The following is a 24,752-nucleotide window of genomic DNA, read 5'->3' on the forward strand; positions in this document are numbered from 1 at the left end:
AGTTATTTTTTAACAAAATCATTAATTTCAAAAGTTACCATGCATTATTGGCTTCTCTCTTTCCCCTCCACTTACACTTTTCATCTTGTTTCTTTCTGACATTTCTCCACCTCATCCCAAGGCCAAATTATTACACTACAAATGGGGAGCAGGTCCAGACACCCAAGGGGAGATCCAAGATCTTCCCTCCTGAGGAAACTTCCATAGTGAACTCAATGACTATCTGTGATGTTTGCTGGTTCTAGGGAATAATATTTCCCTTGGGCACTTTCTGGATAGAGTCTACCACCTGGGTTAAGTCATTATTACAATCGAGTAGGAAAAAAAAGGGGGAGAGGGAGAGAAAAGATGAAAAAACACTACAGCAAGCATCATTAAAGCTCATCAAAAGTGCATTAGCAAACACCTGATAATATACTCTGAACATTAATGATCCTTACAATATACCATATTAATACAGATGTTATCTGAATTCATGGAAACAAAATTTTCCATTCACACATTTCCCTAAATAGGTGTTGGGGGGAAAAAAAACACCCTCTCCAAAATCTATTAGTTGCCAGCATTTTTTTCTATCTCCAGAAACAAACAAATAAAATATCACCTCTGAACCCGTATGTGCTGTGGATCACAAATCTCAAACAAGTACTCTGACTTTGGGATGCTTGTTGGCATTCAATGCAGGCAATGTGTTACAGTTAAAGTGGACAGTGGTAAGTCAATATTAATAAAAAGTTTGTGATTGAGTTGGCTTAAATTGGACTATTATCACTACTAAGATCAGTTTAATTGGCTGCCTTAAACTCTCCAATGCTGAGCAGCATTTTCCCTTGCAATTTTTCTGCCTTCAAGTTCTGAGGGAGACACGTGAATGCCACAGAACTGATAGTGCAACTCTGTTATAAGGTGCTAAGTGCCAGGTTACAGCAAGAACAGCTTAGTTTTCTGAAGAGCCCGATACTTCAACCAATAACTGAAATGAAGGTTAAAAAATTAATTCTAAGCACTGCTTAAGTCCTATGTTCCCCCTTTACAGAGACTGCAAATCATGTCAAGTTCTGCATAAATAGGTTTTGTGGGGGTATTAGAGGGTGAATTACTGTCATCTAGGTGCTAGTGCTTAGTAAGGCAAGGACGATCAAACCCATTTTGCCAAAATCCAATGTGAACCTGCTGCTCTCAAAGAAAGAAGGTCACCCAATCACAAACACTTCATACCAAAAGTGATTAAACAAAACAACAAAACTCCAAAACACACATGCATTCTTACAAAGGAGTAGTTTGCAAATACAACAGTCCCACCTAAAGACTATTCCCTTATTGTTATTTGAAAGCTAAAGAGAAACCTTTTTCCTAAACAAGGAGCTGGTAAGGTTTGCAACATCTCAGAATTTCATCTAGAAATAAGGGAAGCAGGAATTATTTTTAGTGCAGCTGAGAGGCCAGGCATATTTCAGGCAATCTCCCAGAGCCTGCTTCTATACCATGTGGGACATAAACCCACAAACTATGAAAGAACCCAAATCAGTATTGTCTTCTCAAGTGACATCCATTATCCCTCATCTGAGAAAATTAACACGTGTATCCAGAAGCTCAATAAAGTAAGCTCAGAGCTAAAAGTCTAAGATTAACTCTTTCTATGTCACAATAAATGATATCTTTAAGTCAAAAAACTGCTAATATATTCTATTTTATATTCTGTGCTTCTGCCATCTAAAGCAAACAGGAGCATCAAAATACATTTACGCTCAAGCACAGTTTCAAATGTTATAGTGCACAGGGTAATTGAGAATTTCCAAATTCCAAATAGCTACAGTGATATAAAAATGGAGATGCAGAAGGGTCATTAGACCAACACATGCTGGTTTGGGTAGCATTAGGAAGAGTGTCACAAAATGAATAAAACCCAGCTTTTGTGCAAAGTCTCTTATTTTCTGACATTTGAGTTAGACACTGTATCTAGCAGTAAAATGCTATGAACGCTAAATATAGGCAACCTTTGTTGCTCTGCCAGTTTATTTCTAGATCAAATGATAATATTTGAAGGTTTCTACGCCAAGCAAGTGTTCAGTACTTTTCTTCATCTTCCTGATCTGCCCAAAAGATTATATTCAATGAATCAGATACATTTTTGCCTTTTTTAAACTCAGATTAATAAATTAGGCAGTACATAAATCTGAATGGTACTTATGATTGATAAAGCTGAATTTCCCACCTAAGTACATAGAAAACTCCAGGCAGCTATGAATTCTAGACTGACTTTTGCTATAATATACACATGCTCTTGCACCACAACATGCTAGCACACATCACCAGGTATCTGTAAAAAAAGCAAGAAAGGCTTTTCTTTACACACCAAATAGTGTTTTGGGATGGTTAAATGAAGAAAGCAGTGAAGAGCAAGCCACTGTTTCTGACATTAACATTTGAACAGACAGGCAACTTCTGCAGTCCCTGTGTTAATCCTCCCAGCATCACAGAAACAGATCTTGCATCTGGTGGCACGTCCTTCCCGGGGACATTTTGCTAACTAGCTACCCAGCAAGAGTGCAGGAAACGACGTCTGCAGAGCTGAATTCTGAAGCAGGGATAATAAAAATAATCTGATCGCTATCCTAGTGCTTTAAAAATTGGACCCCCTGGCAAGCAGCCAAAATAAAACATCAAAGGGGGCCTCCACAAGCTGGGCTCAGGATCAACATTCGGGTGAGAGCCCATCACCTACTTACCCTGACAGCAGGCAAGAAAAGTTGGAGACATCTGCTTGGAGGCCAGGGGTCAGGCTGGCCGGGGCCTGCACTGCACGGCACAGGGGGAGATGTGTGTGTGTACTGGGGGTGTGTGTCCAGGCTGTGGCAGTGGGGGGGCTGCAGGGGGACTCTGTGAGAAGAGGTCAGGGGCTGCCCTGTGCTGGATCCAGCCGGCTCCTCGACAAAACCACCACTGACTGATCATCACTGGACTGGCCACAAGCCCCCATTTCCCAGCCCTCCTGTGGCACAAATTAAAATTAGTTTCCCCCAAATCGAGTCTGGTTTGCCCATGACAGTAATTGCTAAGCAATTTCCCTGTCTTCATCTCAACTCATGAGTCTTTTCGTCTTACTGTCTCTGCCTGTCCTGTTGAGGATGGGGAGTGAGTGAACAGCTGGGTGGGCATCTGGCAGCCAGCCAACACTGACCCACCACAGTGCAGTCGACTGCTGAAGCCTCCCTGAACTAAAGAAGACTAAATAATACCTAAAGCTGTACCTATGTGTTTGTGGGCAAATTTAAGGCTTGTGTGAGAGTACGTATTCCATTACAGACATTTCTACTGATAATGTGTAACGCAAGGACTTGCAAACAGTATCCTACTGAACTCCCAAACTTGATGCTGCCTGCATGCTATTTAGATACACACGTTATTTTGGCTGTGTTGGGGTTCACCTGTGCTAAGGGTGACTGAGGAGGGTCAGCTTTTCCACAGAACAAGGGAGCAGCAAGTTGTTCCACTGATAGCTTAGGAATAAACCTAGTACACTAGCAAATGTTCCACATGAAACACATGTGCTGAAGCACAGGGGGCCAAGAAGCAAGAAAGCTTCTATGTCACTGCAACTTTTAGAAATCAAAGATCCACTGACGAAAGAGAAACCTCCATAATTTTTCCTATAAAAGAACTTTGATTTCTTGAAAAAAATCAATAAGAGTTGATTACTGAAAATGGCAACATGAACATAAACACCCTTCAGGCATCTCGCAAATACCCCTGCAAATCACACAGCAGTGCTAAGCATGTCACTGCTGCTAATCACATCCTCGCCCATACAACAGATGAGCTTTCTGAAGTTGCAGTGGATGAAGAAACTGCCGAGTTGAAAACAGTGCCTTCACTTCATTTGGGTTGGGAGGGACCTTAAAGATCACCTGGTTCCAATCCTGCTGCCACGGACAGGGATGCCATTCACTAGATCAGGTTCCTCAGGGTCCCATCCAACCCTGAATACTTCTGGGGATGAGGCATCCACAAGTTCTCTAGGCAACCTGTTTCAGTGCTTCACCACCCTCTGAGTAAAGAATTCCTAACATCCAATCTAAACCTGCCTTTTTTCAGTTCAAAACCATTGTCCCTTGTCCTGTCACTATCTGCCTGTATAAAAAGTCCCTCTCCCTCCATTATATAAGCCTCTTTAGGGTACTGGAAGGCTGCAATGAGGTCTCCCTAGAGCCTTCTCTTCTCCAGGCTGAACAATCCCAACTGTCTTCATAGGAGGGGTGCTCCATCCCTCTGATCATCTTCATGGCCTCCTCTGGACCCACTCTAACAGGCTCACATCTTTCTAACACTGAGGACCCCAGAGCTGGATGCAGGACTCCAGTGGGGTCTCACAAGGACTGAGGGGAAGAATCCCCTACCTCGCCCTGCTGGCCACGCTGCTTTGGGTGCAGCCCCGGACACAGTTGACCCACTGGGCTCTGAGCACATACTCTTGGCTCATGTCCAGCCTTTCATCCATGAGAATCTCCAAGTCCTTCTCTGCAGGGCTGCTCTGAATGAGTTTATCTCCCAGATTGTACTCACGTCTGGGACCCAGATGCAGCACCTTACACTTGGACTTGTTGAACTTCAGGAGGTTTTTGTGGACCCATTTCTCAAGTTTGTCCAGCTCCCTCTGGATAGCCTTTCTGTCAACTTTTTTTTGTCAACTGAATGACACAGGATGGCACAGAGAAGCTGCTTTCAAAGTCTGATCATGGGGATTACTTTGGCAGTTGAGTTAGATGAGGCAAGCAGGATCTGTGATACCACAAAGCATCCAGTGATCTGAAGCATTCTTCTACTGAAGACCTGCTCTTCTATAAGGCTGTGTCATGAGGCACAACAGTAGAACATACATTCAAAAAGCCAAAGTGTCAGCAGTCCCATCACACAGATTCACACACTCACATATGAGGCCTTGCAATGTCCCTTTCTAAGATATCTGTGTGTATGCTTGTTCTAATCTCAGCCTAAAACCCTGTTGCTCCACAGCAGAACTTTGTCTGTGCTCTCTTTTCCACAAAAAGATAAAGCAGCCTCCACAAAATAAAGGACCGGTTCCACTCTACAAGCTAAAACATTTTACTGGATGGTGTGTTTAGTCTTCGTAGTGTGACCAATGAACATCTAAGTGAATTGAGCTCGCTCTTTGCCCACAGAGGGAAAAGATGGATGTTTTGACCTGAAGCATTTGCCAGACACTTGGCAAAACAGCCTTCAAAATGGCACTTGCAACTGTTTTTCCAGTTTCCAGCAAAAGAGAAGAAGGGACAGGATCACTGAGATCATCATCTGACCAAGGCAACAAACGTGTCTGTTAGAAGTTGGTCTTTTTTTAATTAAGGGCCCACTCGCTTTTTAACTCTGAACATAAGATACTTAGTTTACAGAGACCCACGTTCATTCTCCTGCAAGGATGTGACAGAGCCTTGTGGATGCCTGGCATGATCAAAAGGAAACACGGCAATACTATGTCAAGTCACGAATTACTACGGCCTCTTCCCAATGTGCAGGAGATCCCACGTTCCACTCATCCATATGGTTCAGCTGGGGAGCACTTTTACCAACATATGGCCCCTTGAAAGTGAAGGTTTTCTTTTGAGTTTTTAATCACAATTGCTTGTTATTCTTAATTACTTGTTACTTCCACTACACTATGAAGCTTAACCTGACTTTTGCTGGGAGAATACAAGTCATGAAGGTGGTTTCCTTTTTGATAATAGGGAAAAACTTTGTAAGTAGAGAGGGGAATCAGGGCCATCTTACAATCCACAGCAGCAGAATTAGCTCTTGGTAGTAGCACAAATCATAGTGTCCCTTCTTGATATTATTATCTATCTTTGTCAAATCCTTCATGACTAAAGAGCATATAAATAAACTACAGAGAAGACACAGAACAGTACCATGCAGATATCTGATAAAGAAAAACTTTTTCCCGTAGACTTCTTAAAACAAGGTTTTGGAAAAAGGTATATTGAGTCTTAACAAGTAGAAACAGGTGCTCAATGGCCCACAGTCAGGATATTTAACTTCTTTTGTGAATCCAAACCAAACATTTCCCAACATAATAATTTCAGCAGGCACATGAAAAAAGGCCAACTGAAATGTTCTTAACAGTTGTTATCTTAAGTCAGACATTTTGTTTATCATAATACCACATCTAGAAGTTAATGGAAGCCATAACCCTGAAGGAAGCCATCCATTCCACATTAGCTATACATCCTTCCCCATCTCCTCCATGGATTTTTTACTATGAAACAGCAACATCAAGAGACAGCTCTGTACTTACTCACAGTTGCACCCCACTAACACAAGGATTTACTGCCACACTGAGGGAGCCATATGGAGTCATAGTGCTCTTCTTTCCCGTCCCCTTTCCCTATTAAAGCCGAGACATTTAACAGGCAGTTCCCCTTAAAACACACATCCATCTACAAACATCCGGCACAAACATCCAGCGGCTCTTGCTATGTTCTGTAATTTCTTGGGTTTAACCTGAGATTCTGCTTGGATCTGAGCTGTCAGTGATTTCCAGTAGTAAGAGCTACAGCACTCGCCCAGTAACATTTTCATCTGTGCAGGCAAGCTGTCTGCAGTTGTAAACAGAAGTATAACTCTGCTCAAGCATATTTCTAGGCATTAGAAAGCACAAGTCAAAAGAGGCAGCTCTGTACTCTGTTCATTACAACATACCCTGTCACTCCATAGGGAATATTTATTATGATGGTCCATAATCCACTTAACATCTTCTGACAAAATCTATCAGTCTTTAACAACTTTGATTCCAGTAGTTCAATGGCAACAGGGAGGAAAATTCATAGAGAGAAAGCGACTTCCACAAAAATACCTCTCTATGAACCTGCACGCCCTGTGTTAGCAGACAGGATCATCATTTATTTGTACCTATCAGCTTTGATGATAATTGCAACCCACTTGACACTTGTGTTGAAAGGCAGTATTACCAACAAGAAATCTGATAAATATTCAACAAAACCCAAATTAAATAATTCTATTCATCTTGAGGTCACCATCTCTAGAACTGTTTCAAAATATTTGTGTCTTAAAGAAAGAGGGAGGGGGATGAGGGAACCCTGCTTCTCAGACCAAAATGACTGAATCACTGCATTAATGAACACAACTTTTTTATTTTTCAAGTTCGGTGAAAGAATGCCATCCATGCAAAATTTTGATCCCACATTACAAAATAATTACATGATAATTACATGAGCATTAAGATGTCTACCCCCCGAGTAAAGCCACTGCACCCAACCGCTAACTAAGGCAGGCCTGGAATGTTTCAGCTTATTAAGGAGAAATCCAGCATTGAGCAAAACCTCCAGCTGAAGCAGATTTCCACTCTTTTACTCCTCTGATTTCTAATTAATAATTAAAACATGTTCCTTTCTTTGGAAACCCAATTAGACTTGCGCATCAGCCTGAAAACAAACTTTTTTTAGTAGCTAAGCTACTTCTCATGGTTTAATGGGGCGGCAGGAGTGTTTTCTACATAGCTCCACTGACACAATTCATTTATTTCTTTCCATTCTACAATGGGTATTGTAATCCATCCCCAACAATATAAACATTACACTTGCACAGCTAATTAGGATGTTGGCAGTATGAATTAGTGACCCTCTGATTTCTTCCAGTCAGGGCTGCCCCTGCTGCCTGCACTACTTAGGATTCACAATTAGGCAATTATATTTTCAGTGTCTTTTTTCCTCTCTAATGCTATCTCTTTCCTCTCATTCAGTATGCACCAAATGAAGAGTTGTGTTGTTTATTTTGGGGTGGGGAGTCAGGGAAAGAGGGGAGGGAGGGAAGCAAAGTGTGTCACGTTCAATCCTTTTCCCTTCCAACCTCTGCTAATTTGACATCAGAGAATGATAGAGGGTCTGTAAGACTGCAAATTATCTCCATAAATGTTTTAAAGAAGTGATTATGCAGAGTGGGTAGGAGATATATTTTGACTGGGAATGAAGAAAAGGGAAAGTGACAAAATAAATAAATCCTGGCCCTTGGTGTAGTGGGCTGGCACTGAACCTCTGTGCAGGGCTGCAGTCACCGAGCTGTCCCCAGCCACAGGATGATGACAAATTGGAGAGAATTCAGAAGAGGGAAACAGAAGTGATTAATGGGCTGGACGGACTGATTTATGAGGAGAGGTTAAAAGGTCTGATTATGTGTATCTTTGTTAAAGAACAGCTAAGGAAGGGGCAGGAACTGCTTACAAGGGGTTTACGTATGGTAAACACCATCACTGCATTCCATCGAGCACGTTGGGAAAGGTAGGAGGAGAGTAGAAAGCAAAATTTTATGCCAGACACCAGGAAGACATCCGCAATAAACATCAGAAAAGAGCTGTTTCCAACAGGAAGGACTAGAAACCTCATCATTTGAGAGCTGTAATGGACAAAGCACTAAGAAAATACACTGCAGGGGATAATGTCTGTTTTAATGTTGATGCTTGTTTAACTCACTGAGTAATGTACACTGTGGAGACACAGCATCTTTATTAAAGCACAAAATATATCTCTGAGTTCTCCTCTGCTGCGAGAAGTTCTCCATTAAAATCACTTATTACAAAAGGCACTGGAAAGACCTTGGGCCAAGTACATGCCACTCCATATCAGCTCCCAGTCCACAGCTGAGGAATCCAGAAGATCCAGGAGTACCAGTGAGGGCAAATTAAATCTCTCTGTTCTCACATGTTAACTCAACATTTTCTAAGTTCTATAATACAAACAAACAAAACCCACCATCCCCAACCTAGACCATTTTGCAGAATAAAACTGTCCTCTATTTTCTTCCTTAAATATGGAGTCTCTTTTTATGTCCTAGGAAATCAAGTGTTTAAGAGCAAATTAACCTTGGCATTTGTGTGACTGAAGAACAAAAATACATCAAGAGATCTAAACTGCTAGGAGTAATGAACCCAATACTCTTACTTATACCCAAGTAAATTAGAAATATTGCCCTTGAATTAAGCCAATAGAAATACACTGAAGTAGAAACTGGTATAAAATAGCAGAGGGCCAAGCCAAACATAACCGGAGTGACACATTTTCAGGCCATGTGCAGAGCTCAGCCCAGGGAAAATAATTTGCAGTCAGCTCATGGAGACAGGAAGCAATGATGGCAAGCACGGCGGCTCCATAGCTGCTGTAGCACGAGCAAGCAAAGCTGGAAAATCCACATGCTGCTGGTCCTCCCCACAAATCACAACAGAAACCAGTCCAGACTGCAGCACAATTGGCAAATCATTGTTTGAAGAGTAAATTCCACTTCCAATTTTGCACTGCCACTATTCACAAATATAGCTATATATATTGTCTGTAGAGACGTGAAACATTTCAAGTTCTACAGCGGCCTGTCTATCATCTTTCCCATGCATAAGACTACACACAGCCTCAAGCTAGCACAGCTGGACCTCCAGGTGCCAGATTAGGAGAAACCGAAAAGGTCTTTTTCCAAGAAAAATACAACACTCCTTCCCCCACTCCCTGCTCACGTGCATGGATGAGAACTAAGCAGGCTTGAGGGGCTTTATTTATTCCCTGCTACATAACCATTAAGCTCTACTGTACAGATCTGACTCTGCCAAATTCTGTCACTTAATGTGTTGGACGTAAATTACAAAAAGAGACCAGGGGAAAAAAAATACAGTAGAAAACAGATGCTCTGGACTACAGTGTTAGGGTTTTCTTCTGTAACTACCATTTCCTTTACAGTTTCATTTATTTACTTGGTAAGGAGAGTAACATGACAACATGTTCACTGCCATAAAAGAGAAGACAATGGCTTTCCCAAGCTTTGACATTTAGACGAAGAGACAAAACCCCCTCCATTTCACAAACTAGACTCCCCTGCCAGACAAGGAGCAGTACAAGGAGCAGTACAAGGAGCAGTACACAGCAGTCAGTAACACAGCAGCAGCACTATATGGTAGAGGTAAGAAACTTTGTGCCTCGATTTCCCCATGCATGAAATAAGAAACATAATATCAAACTGCTTTGCAAAGTTTGTTTAAAATGTAACTGTGAAATGAACCGGCCTAGTTCAGCAGCTATCTCGAACGGAGCTTTCAACTGATACCACTAATGCTCAGCTGAACTTTGAGTTCAGCTTCTCAACTGACACCACTAAAAAGATTTATACAAAAGCTTTACACATCCATGAAACTGAGCCCTCTTGTGTAGTTTACAGTACATTGAATCACTATACATCAGCACAAGTTTCATGGCTCTTAGGACAGTCTGCAGAAAGCACTGAGAGCAGAAAACCCTGATAAAAATCTGAAACTAAAACAACCTCAGCCCTACTGCAACTATCAGCTCACAAAATCTACACATTACAGCATCATCGACCTGTCTTGAACTGACTGAAGTTTTTAGTTCAGAAGAGAAGGTAAAGAGTACTGAGAGTCTCTCATGAAACTTTTGAACATAATTTGAATTTGAGATCTGACAAGGCTAAATAATACTTGTTGTTTTCAGCTTTCACTCACTGGGTCTGTCACTAGTTCACCGCAGCAGAAACTCAGTGATGCATTAACACGTTTCGTTACTAAATTCGAAACAGTTTCTCTTTTATCAAGGCTTCAGCCATGCTGCCTCCTTAACCCAGCTTCCCAGAACAGGCCAGTCTGGCCACAATCTTAGCCCCAGAAAGAGTTAAGTCTTTAAATTAGCCTTTGGTTCTTATTTTATGTGCTTATTTCCAGAGCACTTCCAAATTATATTAGTTTAACAGACTTGTGTATCTAAATCTTTTTAGCAACATGTATCACTCACCAGCATGATTTTATTACAATGGATATGTTATTAAAGCTTAACCTTGCACTCAGTCACTAATCAAAAACAATTCAAGAAAGCAAATCAAATGTTCCAACTACACTAAAATCTCCTCCCTTTAAGCAACAAATAAAGCCTGGCTGGCTTGCAGGGAAAGTTCCATGTATCAGCATACCCACAGCTCACTCAAATCAGGCACGTTTCTTAAGTCTAAATTTAGCTGCTTGCATTTCTTCAGAACTTTAATTCCTGAATATTGTGTTGAACCTACTGAGACTGCTGAAGTGCCAGATCTTAAGGCTGCAGTCATACTGAGATTCATTTATGGCAAATGTAAGAAGCAAAGTTGCTGTAACACACAGGCAAGCAGTTAGGAACAAACACACCAGCAAAAGGATCAGGCATTCAGAAGCTGAGATTCATCTTCCAGTCATGCTGGCAATGCTGAATCTCGCCTATGTGCTAGTGAGGAGTACATTAAGCTACTTAACCAATGGAAAAGAAAATGCTAGAATCGTACATACATATAGGAAGGTTGATTTCATTGAGACACCACTTAGGTTTTCAAATTCCTCCTTCATTGGAAGCAGAATCAATCATCGAGTACTCATTTTTGGACAGTATGAACCATGCCTTCAGTCGGAAAATATGAGCTCCTAAAACTTCTGCCAGCAAAATGCCTCAGCAGTGGGGACACCTGTGTCCTCTCTGTGCTGGAATCTGCTGCCGAGTTAGGGCAGGTAGACAGGTTTCACCAGTGGAGAACCAGTCCTCACCATCCTGGGAAGGCAAGCGCAGTGCAAGCGCCGCCAGTTTGCTCCACTTCTTCTGACAGAAGATGGAACAACTTCTGCTTCGTAAGTGCAAGTTTAAAATTTATATTATAACACTGAATCCACCAAAGCTGCCAAGAGACATTGAACTCGTGGGATCTGTGAAAGTTTTTCACACCTGTGTTTTTCTCCTGTGCCTAATATTATGGGAGGCATTTTGGAGGATTTTACAATGCAAGTTTCAATGAGACACTTACAGTCTCCCTCAGGCAAATTGTCACAGCTGCAGAGGTCTGCTACCCAGCTGCCAATCAAGGCAGGCAGGGAGTATGTGCAGTGAAATCACAAAAAAGGCAGGCTTCATTAGACTGCTGAAACCTAACTAGAGGCTATCTGGGCGTGCTTGAGCCCTTAAAACAAGGTTGCTTTAGAAAGAGGGTTTTTTTCCTTCCAACTCAAGAAAGGGCACTAGTACTCACTGAGGAATGTATCGGTGCCAACTTTCCCCTTTGCAATTCAATGTTTATTTTGCTCTGTCTAAAAAAAGAAATTACATCGCCCTATAAGCTTCTATTATTAGATTAGCTGATATAGCTGGAAAAAGCGGACAAGATTACAGGTTCCACATCCCTCTGCCAGGTCTCAGAAGTGAGTTTACTTTTTCCAACTCCAGAAGCTGCTCCAGTGAAATATTATTCCTTTCTACAACCTTTCCTTCCTTTATTTCCTTGGAGCACCATAGCTACAAACCCACTGGTATTAAAGACAAACTGTACTGGAAGAACTGGAAGAGTATTTTTCTTCCTTCACACCTAACTGAGAAATATTCTCATGGAACCAACTGCATTTAATGAAAAAAGTGTTCTGCAGACAAGGACAAACACACAGTAGTTCAGCCCAAATGATAATCAAGTGCGAAATTTAAAAGCACATGGAAACAAGTGGTATATTGTAAGCCATTTAACAAAGTTAATTATAGGTATTCACTACATCTGGTCTTGGCCCCTCTTCAGCAAAGTATTTAAGCATGTGCTCAGGTTTAAGCAAGTGCAAGCTGAAAAGCCTACGTGTCCAGTCACGTGCTCAAGTTGGGCATCTGCTGAAGTACTTTGCTGAGGCAGGACCACAACATATAATAAGAATCGTTCTGAAAGTTATCTAATAAACAGCTGTTATTTTAAGAACTGCACAAACACAACACACATTTTATGTCCCTAAAGGAGCGGGTGGCACGACGGTATAAATCCACATCTAAAATTGTTTCAGACCTGAATAAAAAGAAAAAGGCAGGCATTAAACTAAAGCATAATCAGACTCTTCAAACTGCATATTATCCTCTGTCCAATGCTACATTTAGTCTTTGTTATCCTCACTTCTTCTCTGTTATTTCTTATTCTCATTATATTTTGCCTCCAATAAATTCTATCAGGAAAACAGGGACAATGTTGGGGGTTTTTTTAGGAAAAATTTGTGCCCATTTAGATCTTCTGAACATGAAAAACAGTGACAGAAATGTTCAAACATTAATGTTGAAGTGGCTGAGCAGCAGACTTCTAATTTTCAGGATTTTCAGACAGTCACAAATCCTTATAAAATAAAAGGCACTGGGGAAAACTGAGCCCCCTCCCTCGCCCCCCACCCTTCGTGGCGTTTAGAGTTAAATTGGGCGCGGGTGCTTTGAGTCCTTAAGTTTGAAAATACTGGGCTACCTATTTACAATTACAGCCGCATTTCCCGAGCGAATTGCGCTGTGACGGCTGAACCCTGCAAATGTCACCGGGGCCGGCTCGGGCAGGGCGCAGCAGCAGCAGCAGCAGCAGCAGAGCCATTGTTGCTGGGGCCCGGAGGGAGGAGGCTCCGCCGAGGCAGATGGGGACCGCGGTAATGCGGAGCCTCCCCGGGGACACCCCGGGCACGGGGCTCAGCCGGCACCACCTGCCTCCCTGGGGCTGCGGGGCCGCCGCGGGGCTCCCCCGCACTGCACGGCGGGCACGGGGGGCCGTGTGTGCCACCCTCAAAAGCGTGGCACAGGGGTGCCGAGTGTGCTACCCTCAAAAGCGTGGCACAGGGGTGCCGTGTGTGCCACCCTCAAAAGTGTGGCACAGGGGTGCCGTGTGTGCCACCCTGGAAAGCGTGGCACAGGGCTGCCACATGTGCCACCCTAGGCAGCCTGGCAGGGGAATGCCCTGGCACGGCAGAGGGCTGGCACATCTGCATGTGCCACCTCAGGTCGTCTGGCACCAGGGTGCTCCAGCCCCAGTGCCGTGGGTGCCACCACCCCAGCTGGGTGCAGCTACCTGGTTTGTGTGTCCCGAGATGAAGATGCAGCACACAGAGTCATAACGGGCCTCTGTGATTTCAAGACAATAAGAACCTCCAGCCCTTTTCTCCTGCTAATAACCTCCATATTGTCATCTATCCTACCTGAGCTAACAGTTTATAAACCACCACCTGCAGCTTGTCCCTTATAGTTTATTAACATACACTAATAAACAGTATGCTTCACTCCCACTGTGCTGCCAAGTGAAGCCAGTCAGAATAACTGCATTAGCTTTACTGTTCTTTCTCAGCACATTTTTCCCACATGGGAACAATTAGGACAAACTCCCTCCAGATTATATTTCGAGATCCATCATATTTGCAGGGAAATAACAATAACAATAATGATAATAATATTAATAATAATAACAACAATAATCTTTTTCACAAATGCATCTGTAGGCATCTACAGAAGATTAACCTGACTGACATTACCAAAAGTGATAGGCTCTTAACCTCCTCGGCAGTTCCCCTGCATGGAAAGGGTTAATGCTCCCCAGGCTCTGACTTACACCTATTATGCTCAAGTTTAAAAATAAGATGTGAAAGATGCATTATATAAGGCCAGTACTGCTATCCTGCCCATCTCCTATTTTGGAATTAAAGATCATCATTGCTCACATCAAAGGGGCTGGGTGAGAATAAAAGAAAAGACAGGAACAATGAAAATAGCTACCCGACACGAACCAGATCAAAGGACCAGGCACAGAAAATGAGGAGCTAGGGGGTCCTTTAATTACTGTCCACATCCTCCAAGTCATGTGGTGAGAAAGAAGGGAAAAAAGTTTTGAAGGCCACTGGGTTTTGTCTTGCTGTGGCTCCTGTTTCCATAGTCTGTGCCAGTTCCCTACAAACTGCTCTGCTTTTTATTTTTTTTATTTTTTTTCATTTTATTAAAGTCAAACAGGACTCCTGGACTCCAAAACTCCTCCCTTATGCCAGGAGGGAGGAGAGAAGGAGGGGTAAGAGGGGCAGTAGTGGAGATGGTCTATAGCAATTGCCTGTAACAATTTCAGGAGGACTGCTCCAGGCAGCGCCCCAGGAGCTGCTTTGGGAAGGAGAGATCTGGCTACCTGAGGCTAGTCTTTATTTGCAGGCCTCCTGGGTTGAGAAAACTTCAAATTCACATAGGGCACTGCTCCATGGGGCAGCAGATCAAACCTGGCTACTAGCTGTTTGAGCTCAGCAGCAGAAAAAAGGATTGCTCTGGGACTGAGCATAAGTAGAAGCATGATTAAACTTCAAACATACCCCCCCCCTTTTTATACACAACAGACAGTTATGGCTAATATTTCAATATGGACTTTAAAAATACACTGCAAATAACTTACTCCAGCGTGCTGGCTGCAGACTTAAAAATAATAAAAATTTAAACTAGCTGTATTATTTCAAGGAAGTCAAATGTTCAGATTTACCTTTCATGAATCATTAAGGGAATGTCAAGTTATTTAAAAGGATCTCTTTTTATTTAACTCAGCCATCAAGATTAAAATTTGGATGTTTGATCACTGACTGGAGTGACACATTGTAGTATTTACTTCCTTCTATTTATGCTTCAAATGTGGTGCGTTTCTGTCTAATTACTCCTGACTTATGTTTCACAGAATCACAAAATAGCAAGGGTTGGAAGGGACCTCTGGAGATCATCTAGTCCAACCCCCAGTGTTTATTTTTAAAAAGACAGTATAAAAATAAGTGTCATAAGGAAATAATAGAACAGTGATTTAAAAATTCATGTGCAAGAAGCTGACCAAACTTTCTAGGAAATAACAGTGCTTTGTCACTTTTAAAAATATTCTGGATAAGAAAAGCTCTGGGATGTTCCCAAGAAATTGTATTTGCTAACATAGATACTAGAAGTGGACACAGACAGAAGTTCACTGAAGAGGAAAATGCATTCCTGTCTCAGGTCAGTTTGTTTGGATTTATGCTGTATGCCAAACTAGAGCATGAAAAGCATTCAAACAGAATTTTATAGACTTTGAAGACAGAAGCTAACGTCACCAAGACAACATCTAGAAAAGGAGAACACAGGACACAAAGGCATCCTTCTTCCCATCCTATTTACAGCTTGGAAACTCCTTAGACAAGCAGTAAGGATGATCTTTTAAGAGGCAATTTAGCCTCCAAACTCTAGTGAGTGCCAAGTTACTTCTTCTTTCTGATGAAAGTTGCCTCCATCGTTTCCTGCTCTTGGACACTAACATGCCATTCTCAGGACAGCTGAGGACTAAATTAAGCAAATATAGACTACAAAGCTGCTTTCCAAAGTGGGCATCATGCCTAGGCTCTACATCTAAGCAGTATGCTAGGTACGTGTACCAAGTTCCAGTTAGCTGTCTTGCAAACATCCGCGTTGGGAACCTTGCCCAAGCAAGCCTTCAAAGCTACTGTGGCTCTGGTGGGATAAGCATGGGAGCAGTGGGACTGGGACATTTGCCTCCTTGTTACACGTCTCAAAGTACCACATTATCCATTTAGATAGCCTTTTGATTGAGAGAGCTTCCCTTTTGGGCTTAGCCCCAAATGCTAAGAACAGATGAGATGGTTTAAGAAAGTCTCCAGGTAAAACATGAAAAGGATGCTTAACATCCAGCTTCTGACGAATAGCTGCACTCAGGGAGCCACAAGGGCTAGGGAAATAAACATGGTCAATTAAATGAACTGATTGAAAAGAAATCAGAGATCACTCCAGGGAAAATCTGAGATGCAGTCATACAGCCACAGCAGTCTTTTTGGAAGGTGGTAAATGGGGCAAAAGGCTGGAAGAACTGGAGTGCCTTACTCATTTGGCAAAAGGTGGTTGCCATAAGGAAAGAAATAAACTTTAAAGGAAATAAAAAAAGAAAAGAAAAATCCATGATGAGTTCAAAAGGGGGCTCAACCATCTCACTCAAAGCCTCTTGAAACCTCAGCACTGAGTAGGAAATTCTAATGGGAAAATACAGTAAAGGCTCTTCAGCAAATGTTCTGTCCTTTCCATAGACTGTCCCACAAAATGCACTGGTAGATGCTGAGAAATCTTCCAAAACACTCCAAAATGAATTAACAAGAAGGAGTGCAAATTAATAGGGATGGTGCTGAATAAGACTAATTTTTTTATCTCACGACAAAAATGCTAACATGCTCATTCATGGGAGAGACTAATTTTCTAATAGTTCAGCTATTTTTCATGCATTTGTTCAAAGGACCTTAGGAAGATAGTGGGATCACCAAACAGGGCTGCTAGAAGGTAGCATGGGAGGGCTATCTCCACTTTGTGTCTTGCCTTTGCATCTTTCAGAGTAGATGCTGGGGCTGCCCAAGCCATGGTGTGCTTTGTCTGGGCCCTCATACATAACTGGAGCAGGCTAAGCATGCATGAAAAGCACACTTTTCCCCTAGATAAGTAGTCTGTTTTCATAAATATGAGACAATGCTGTTGAGACAATGCCAGTGTATCTAAAAATCAAAAGTAATGAGCTCAAGCTGCCGTCACTTAGAGCATGTGTGCCTTTTCCTGTCTCACTTTCTGGAAACCCAAGGGTATTGCTGCAAAGGGAGGGAAGTCCTAAAGTGGTCTCTAACTCAAGAGAAGGGCATCTTGCAGAGCTAATTGAGTGATTTACCCAGGAATTCAAGCAACACTTGCCGCTGGGACTGTGGAATTCTGATTTTGACTGTGGAAGTCCATCACCTGGTTAATTCTCATTTAACTTTGCTAGAACAGAGCACTGCTCATTGAGCCTTTTCAACCCGCACCAGAAACAAAACTCAAGCTTCACATTCTGCTACAGATCTCTTTTTTCTGAAAACGATCAATTGCAGAGTAATTTCGTCTGGAAAGGACACATGGAGATCACCTCCACATAAACTGTTTCTCAAAGTCATTTTGTTGCTACCACAAGAAAGTCACCAGGCATATTGAAGAAAATATAATCACTATGGGTTTTTTTAAGATACTTTATTAGAAAAATTACTATAATAGACTAGCTCCTGGAAGCCCATCTCTCACTGGGTAGAGGAGATACTACCTGGCCAAGCTTCCTAGAACCAGGACATTTGGTTCCCATGTCCATTTCTGTGCTAGTGTGCTTGAGTGCAGTACTTTTATTACTCATGTACATGGAGCTCAAACCTAAAGTAACTGATGCCTTACTGAACTTGCCTTCTTATCCTGTATGAGATACATACTCATATTGATCATTTTTGTGCAATGAGTTGTGCAAAAAAACCTTAAAGCTTTTCAATTTTAAAACATTTTTAAAGACTCATGTGAGATTCCTAATGCAACTAAAAAGCTGATGAACTCTGCAACCAATCTGACCATTTCCCTTTAACTTGGATATATTCCTGCATGCTTCCACAGCACCAACTTAAAACAACCTAGTGAATTCTCTTATTCTCTGGGGCAGATGCAATGTTCTGGCTGTGACTTGAGTGAAACTGTGCAAATTATATGGCAAAAACAACCTTAGTGTCAGAGTAATCACCTGAAGACCATGCTATACCTTAATGACACTTTGGTAATAGGTGTAACCCACATCCAGGAATGGAAGAGGACCTGCAAGGACCTTGCAGAGGGTTGCAAGGCCACACAGGCCTGTAAAAATGCAGGGAAGAGGAAACATCCCAGGAAAAACAGGAGTTGCTTCACTCATAAATGTCCCAAGTTCTTACCAAAGGGACAGAAATCATTTGGGCGACATTTCCCTCTACATTCTTTCCTTTTCTGCTCCCTCCCACGCTGGTATTTCCCCTCCATCCATTGCCACCTCCCAAGCAGCTGCTACCCTGTTATTACTCTCCTACCTCTATTGCTCCAGGAATTTGCCCAGCTTTTCTCATAGTATGTTGTCTATATCCTACTGTACATTTAAAAGCTAGGATGTGGCAAAACAAGTGTAAAACCCTGTTTCCCAGTGAACTACTGGGAAGGTATCTTTCAGGTATTTAACATACAGTTGTCCTCCTTTATCCACTATCCAACAGTGTGCCTTTTGAGCTTGCTCTGGGAAAGGCAAAGGAATACAGATAAAAGTCAGTTTTTAAACAAACCTTAAGACTGTTCATCAGCTGATGCTCCACTTGAAGCTCAAGAGAAAGATGCCACATTGATGTCCTTACTTAAAATGCTTTTCATTGGTGGTCTGTGGTTCACAGCTCACTTCTGCTTCAGGGGACTTCAGCAGAGGTGCCACCACGGCCCCAGGGACAGCCAGAGTGGCAGAGCAGGATCCTCTCTCTGCTGTGTGGGCACCCTGAGTGAGCACAGTCAAACAGGTAAGGGTGAGCCTGTGCTGCCCAAGGCTGGGGAGGAACAGCCCCTCAGGAGGCTGCCCAGGGCACCTGCTCTGAGTTAATGCAATCCCCCCTGTCTCCAGCCCAGCTGATGAAAATCACCCCTTTGCAGGAAGGAGGAAAGCACAAGCCCAGGGCAGGTGCCACCTGCAGCTCCCTGAGCTGAGTAAAACCTTCTGCCTCTGCCCCAGCTTGGGCAGGCAGCCCCCTTGGTGGGCAGCTGCCCACAGGCACCCCAAGCACAGACCCCGCGGCGCTGCCAGACATGGGGCAGACAAGGACAGAGACAAGGAGCAGCCCCTGCAGCTGCCTTGCACCAACACTCGCCCCAGTATTTGCTGGCTGGCCTGGTGGCCACAGCCTCCCTCTTTCCTCAGAGGTGCTGTCCCCACTGTGCCCCCCACACGGTGCCTGCTGCCCCCCTGCTTCCCACAACTTCCTCCACCTACCCCTGCCTACGCCCTCGCCATCCCTTTCCCCATGTCCCATTCCACCCACTACAGCCCCTGGCCCCTCTCCACCCCACAGACAGGTGTGTGGGTCAGGAGAACAGGTCCCACCTCAGCGTGGGGAGCGCAGCGTGTCTGTCCTGCCGTGGCGGCTCTGCTGTGGCTGCCTGGGGCTCACACACGCGGCACCCGCAGTGGAGGTGACACAACACAGGAAAACCTACAGTCGCCAACGTGCCTCGACCCAGGAGAGCGCGGCCAGCGTGCTTTTTGTTTCAGTTTTAAGTTAAAACCTGCCCCCTTTAATTTCAGGAGTTTGTTCATGAGAGGCCATTTCCTCCAGCTGCCCATGACTGCCAGCTGCCAGTGCCCTACAGACTGGCCAACACCCCAAAAACTCAGCATCACCCCTTAGCATGGGAGTCATTTGTTAAGTGTTTCCAGCAGAAGCAGATTTTGTCCTTTCCCCACAGCCCTCCCAGGCAGGGCTGGTGGCTTGGCCCAGTGGGTGTTCAGTGCCAGCAGCAGTGGCTCTGCCTCCCACGGCACAGCCCTGGCAGCAGCCCTGCTGTCAGCAACGTGCCTTAGCACAGAGGTAGGCAGGCACTGTGTGGGTGCACCTTATCTCCATGAATTTTACTCACTTTTATCTGTACAAATGACCTCACAGTGTTTTTGTTTCAGCACTTGTTTTCCATATCGCTGTCAGCACTTCTGAGGCCAACAGGATGAGGAAGCTTGGCCAGGCTGGGAAAGGTCGGAGGAGGATGAAAGGGGTGCTACCAAACACTGCTCTAGTCTAAAGACATCTGACTGCCCAGGGGCAGTTCATCAGCTGTATTTAAGGTAGAGAAGGACAGTGTCACCCTGTTAGTTACACTGCAGTGGCCAAGGAGACCAGAGCTCATTACATTTGTGGTTTTAATTATACTGGAACCTGAAATGTCAAAGAGGGGAGGTTGGCAGCATTAACCCCGTAGGCTCTCAAGCCTATAAGGAGAAAGAAAAAAATTCTTCTTTCCACACAAGGACTCTCTAATCTGAACCATGTCCCTGCCAAAGTTGATCAGCAATAGCTATGTTGGCATTAGGCCAAAGTTTTTACATGGTGCCTTCAAGAAAGTCATCTTTCTTCACAGCTGACTTGCCCCTTTCATAACCAGTGGTCATGACAAGGCAGATTACCAGCTCTTTCAGCAGAGGAGACCCATTAGTCTGTTTGATAGGGTATCAGCTGTGATTCACAGCAACAACACTCGGGGCTTCAGGATACCCTGCTCCCACCCATACAGCCAGCAAATGCTACCCTGTTTCAGGAGTTGAGAAGAAATCCTATGAACTCTGGCCCACATACAAAGAAATCTTCTGCTGCCATTCCAAGGAAGACATGACAGAGCTCCAGTGAAAATCCCAGCTTCTTCACGATAAGATAAACCACAGTGTCTTACCCCAATAAGGCCCATTCATTTCACTAGCCCATACATACATACACTTGTTCCAGGATGGGAACCAATAAAACCAACTTTTTATGCAAATGTGGGTTGCCATAGCCCCTGCTTAACTTTTATTTCCCAGGTGAGGGTTGGAGGTTTTTTTCCTACTCAACATTTGATCTCTAGTCCTCTGGCACTACAAGACTGCTTTCCTACCCACCCAGCGGCTATATGGGAAGAAGAATACACTGTTAGAGCCTGCAAGGTTCATTTAAGATATACAATACCCTAATACCGTCTGTTAATTCTTAGAGAATGATTTTTAAAACGAGCAAGGAAATGTCCTCCACTAAAGAAAGAAAACTCTAACGTGTGAAAAAATGCCAGTTTAGGTCTATGGTGTCATGGTCCACAGGGGAGGCTTTTCCCCCCTCAGTACTAATTACCTGCTAGGCAAGATACAGCACTATACATTAAGCACCCTGTCTGATCAAGCAGAAGACTTTTTTTAATGGTTTACTAGTTATTAGGTATCCTGCACTCGACATGCTGTGCTGACATAAGATTTTACTGCTTGCAGATGCAGTTGCCAAAGACTAAAAGGTTTTATTTACTCAAAGCACACAAACTACTACTGCTCCTGAACATTGTATTGGGGAAATCCCCTCAAAAAGTAAAGAAAAATTTCTGGCTGACTAGTTGCTAACAAAAAAGAGCCAAATTGGCTAAAATAAACCTGGAAAGTAACTGTACAAATATACAAACGACACAAATCTCTGTTTTCCTGTACAGACATCTTGTGCTATGGGGTATGGGCTTGTGGTGGGAAGCAGGAGAGGAAGAAGAGCTGCAGAAACACCTAATTCGTGGACGCCATGCACCAGAGTCCCCAGACAATCCCCTTCTCTGGTGTCACTATCCTCTGCCTTTGAGGGCAAAATTGACTGCTTGTCCTGCTAGCCTGCAAGCACACAGCCCGGCGACCTGACAAAGCCATTGATTTTCCTTGTCCTCAAAAGCACGCTCCGCTGAGCTTGGAGCGGCACGATTCTAACTTTGAGGGGCCTGCATTTTACTTAATTGTGCCTTTTCTTGGCCTGAATTTCCCCCAAAAAGCTGAAGAGGGCATGTGCTTATTATCTTTTAGTGCAGCATGTGCTCGGCGCAACCTGAGCTCTTCGGATACTTTCGGCCTGAAAATTAGAAAAAAAAAATTAATTGCGAAGGAAAAAAAAGAGAAGAAAAAAAAACAACAAAAAAAACCAACAAAAAAAACCAAGGGCTGCTCTGCGACTTTGATTCAATCAATTACCATTATCTTCCAGCGCAGCCCTCCCTCCCGCCCCCCGGACCAGTTGTGTTTAACTTTCTTTGCCAGTCGCAGCGCGCTGGCGGAGCGGCGCTGCCGCCTGGCTCCCGCGCGGGGCTCCTTATCAGCCGCTCCCAGTCAGCGCCGGCCCCGCACAGCTGGCAGGGACCCCCTCCGTCCCCCGCGTTATCTGCCGCCGCAGCCCTCCGCCGGGCGGGGAGGGGGCCCGCGGCCGCCCCCGGCCTCCCCACCGCCCCCCGGCCGGGCCGGGCTCTGCCGCCGGCCGCCCCGCTCCCGCCGAGCCTCCTCCAAGCGAGCCCGAGCCGTCTGAAGAGAGGCAGGAACAAAACCGCAAATTTAGATTAATAAAGCATTTGTTGATTCTACAGAAACTTAGCAGGCCCCTAAGAAATCCACCAGAGACCTGTGCAGCTCCAGTAATTTTCTGTTATATTATCTTTCTTGTAAAATACTTCCCCAGACAGAGCCCCCAAAGGGGCTCAAATATCACTGTGACTAACCGAAATCAATGTGCACTCACCTATTGACATTTTTACATAGTTTTTGGATTTAGTATCCGGCCCAAAACACAATCAAATCTTCTGCCAAGGAAATAACAGGCACTTAGCTAGTCAGCTATTAGTGTTACAAAGGAAAAAATGTGGGCACCCAAGGGAGATGGGAGAGACGGCATTGACGTCAGGGGTAATTGGGTGTCTGAGAGAAATTGCCAACGGCTGGCCAAAACCCCCAGAGGCCCACACAAAGCCGAGCTGCAACTCTAATAAAGGAAAGTAAATTCTAGAAAGGGGCTTTGCTGCAAAGAAGCCTAGCAGGAACCAAAAATATCTCCCACATACACAAACACATACACACAAATAAAAAATACAAAATACGTTTAGGAGCTCTCTTTTGCACATCTGGTTTAGGCTAAAGTGCTTTCTGACTTTTTTTTTCTTTTTTTTTTTTTTTGCAGGACCACATGGATTTTTATGTTGTACCGTATGTTCACCATCTATTTTTATAAACAGAATTCAGGGCTTTAAAGAAACTTATTTTTAATCATGTGGCTTTAAACTGCAAGCTCTCTGTCACCCACTCTGGCACCATTGGAAACGGTTTAGTCTTTTCTTTAGAAAACCCTGAACTTCCATGGAGATTGACAAGTACAGCGGAGCCATTGGATGGCCATGGTTACGGAGCTGTCCGACTGGTAAAACTGTATCTGCACATACAAAACCTCTCCATCACCTGGACTCTATCTATATGTTTCAGTTCCAGCACTCCCTGCACACACACTCTCTCCTCCTCTCACGCACAAGACCTGAGGGAAAAGATTTCAGATCAGACACCCTGGGCAGAGCTTAGGGAGGACCTGCAGGCTGTAACCCATACTTCCCACTCACTGAGGTCCCTACCATACCAATATAGACCTGCATCTCGTCACTAATTGCACTGCAAAATTCAGATTGGTGTTTTCCAGGATGATAAACTGATTTATATCTTCTATATAAAACACAAAAATGCCTTGTTAATAAGTGATTTAGAGTTTAAGCAAAGTTTCAAGAATAAGATGATCAAGATCTTAATAGGTTCAAGTCTTCTATTATACCTATTTTTCTCCACACCATACCTACCATTATCTGGCACCTACAGGGATCCTTATGAGCCCATCAAGTGAATGTTAACAATTTCACTTAAAAGTTGCCCTCCACCCAACCAAAGAGCAGAGGAGGCAGAATCACAGGTTAGAAGGAGGCTGAGGTACAAACAAAACGGCCACACACACAAAGCAGAAAGGGCTCCTCCTCCTTAAGCACCACAGGACCAGTGGCATAAATATGTCTTTCAAAATACATGTATAACATAGAGCTAAGTTTGAAAAGATCAGAAGTGCTTGATCATAAAACTGCATTGCAGAGAACAAGATGATTATTGCTCTCGGCGAAGGAGGAGGGGCGTTAACACAAAAAACTCTCTAAGAAATATAAATAAAAAAACTCTCTATACAGAAATCAGATGCAATCCAAAAAATGCCCCAGACCTTGGGCTGTAAAGGTGAAATTTCTTCTTCTCTTCCTGGTGAGCCCAAGTCTTGCAGATGATACCATTCTTACGGAAGAGGATCTGGAAAGGCCCCATCCACGGTTGTACTGCATACGGGGCAGGAGGGCAAATGGGGGAGAACATCCCCACTACCTGCATTATTTCTTGATGGCAAATCCAAAACTGTCACCCAGGCCTCTAGGTGTTAGATGGGAAAGTTAGGCATTCTTCCCTCTTCACTTTCTACAGTGCTTACAGTTCAACAGAGAAAGGGCAACTAAAACCATTGGACTGACGCAGTAATATCATGTCCCTGACAGCCCCAACAG

At 43.7% G+C, this 24,752-nt stretch overlaps 1 protein-coding gene across 4 annotated transcripts in view; it reads right to left on the reverse strand.

The window, feature by feature from the left end:
* The window catches only part of ZNF423 (zinc finger protein 423), a 227,376-nt gene that overhangs the window by 112,710 nt on the left and 89,914 nt on the right, over nucleotides 1-24,752 (reverse strand). The window contains exon 1 of one of the 4 annotated variants that reach the window (XM_032701393.1): nucleotides 22,919-22,946. The exons of the other annotated variants lie outside the window; for them this stretch is intronic. Within the exon in view, the coding sequence (XP_032557284.1) occupies nucleotides 22,919-22,928 (10 nt within the window). The 5' untranslated portion in view covers nucleotides 22,929-22,946. Of the gene's footprint in view, nucleotides 1-22,918; nucleotides 22,947-24,752 lie in introns of those variants that run through there. 4 annotated transcript variants of the gene reach the window in all.

Source organism: Chiroxiphia lanceolata, chromosome 13 (assembly GCF_009829145.1).
Source record: "Chiroxiphia lanceolata isolate bChiLan1 chromosome 13, bChiLan1.pri, whole genome shotgun sequence".
Lineage (NCBI taxonomy): Eukaryota > Metazoa > Chordata > Aves > Passeriformes > Pipridae > Chiroxiphia > Chiroxiphia lanceolata.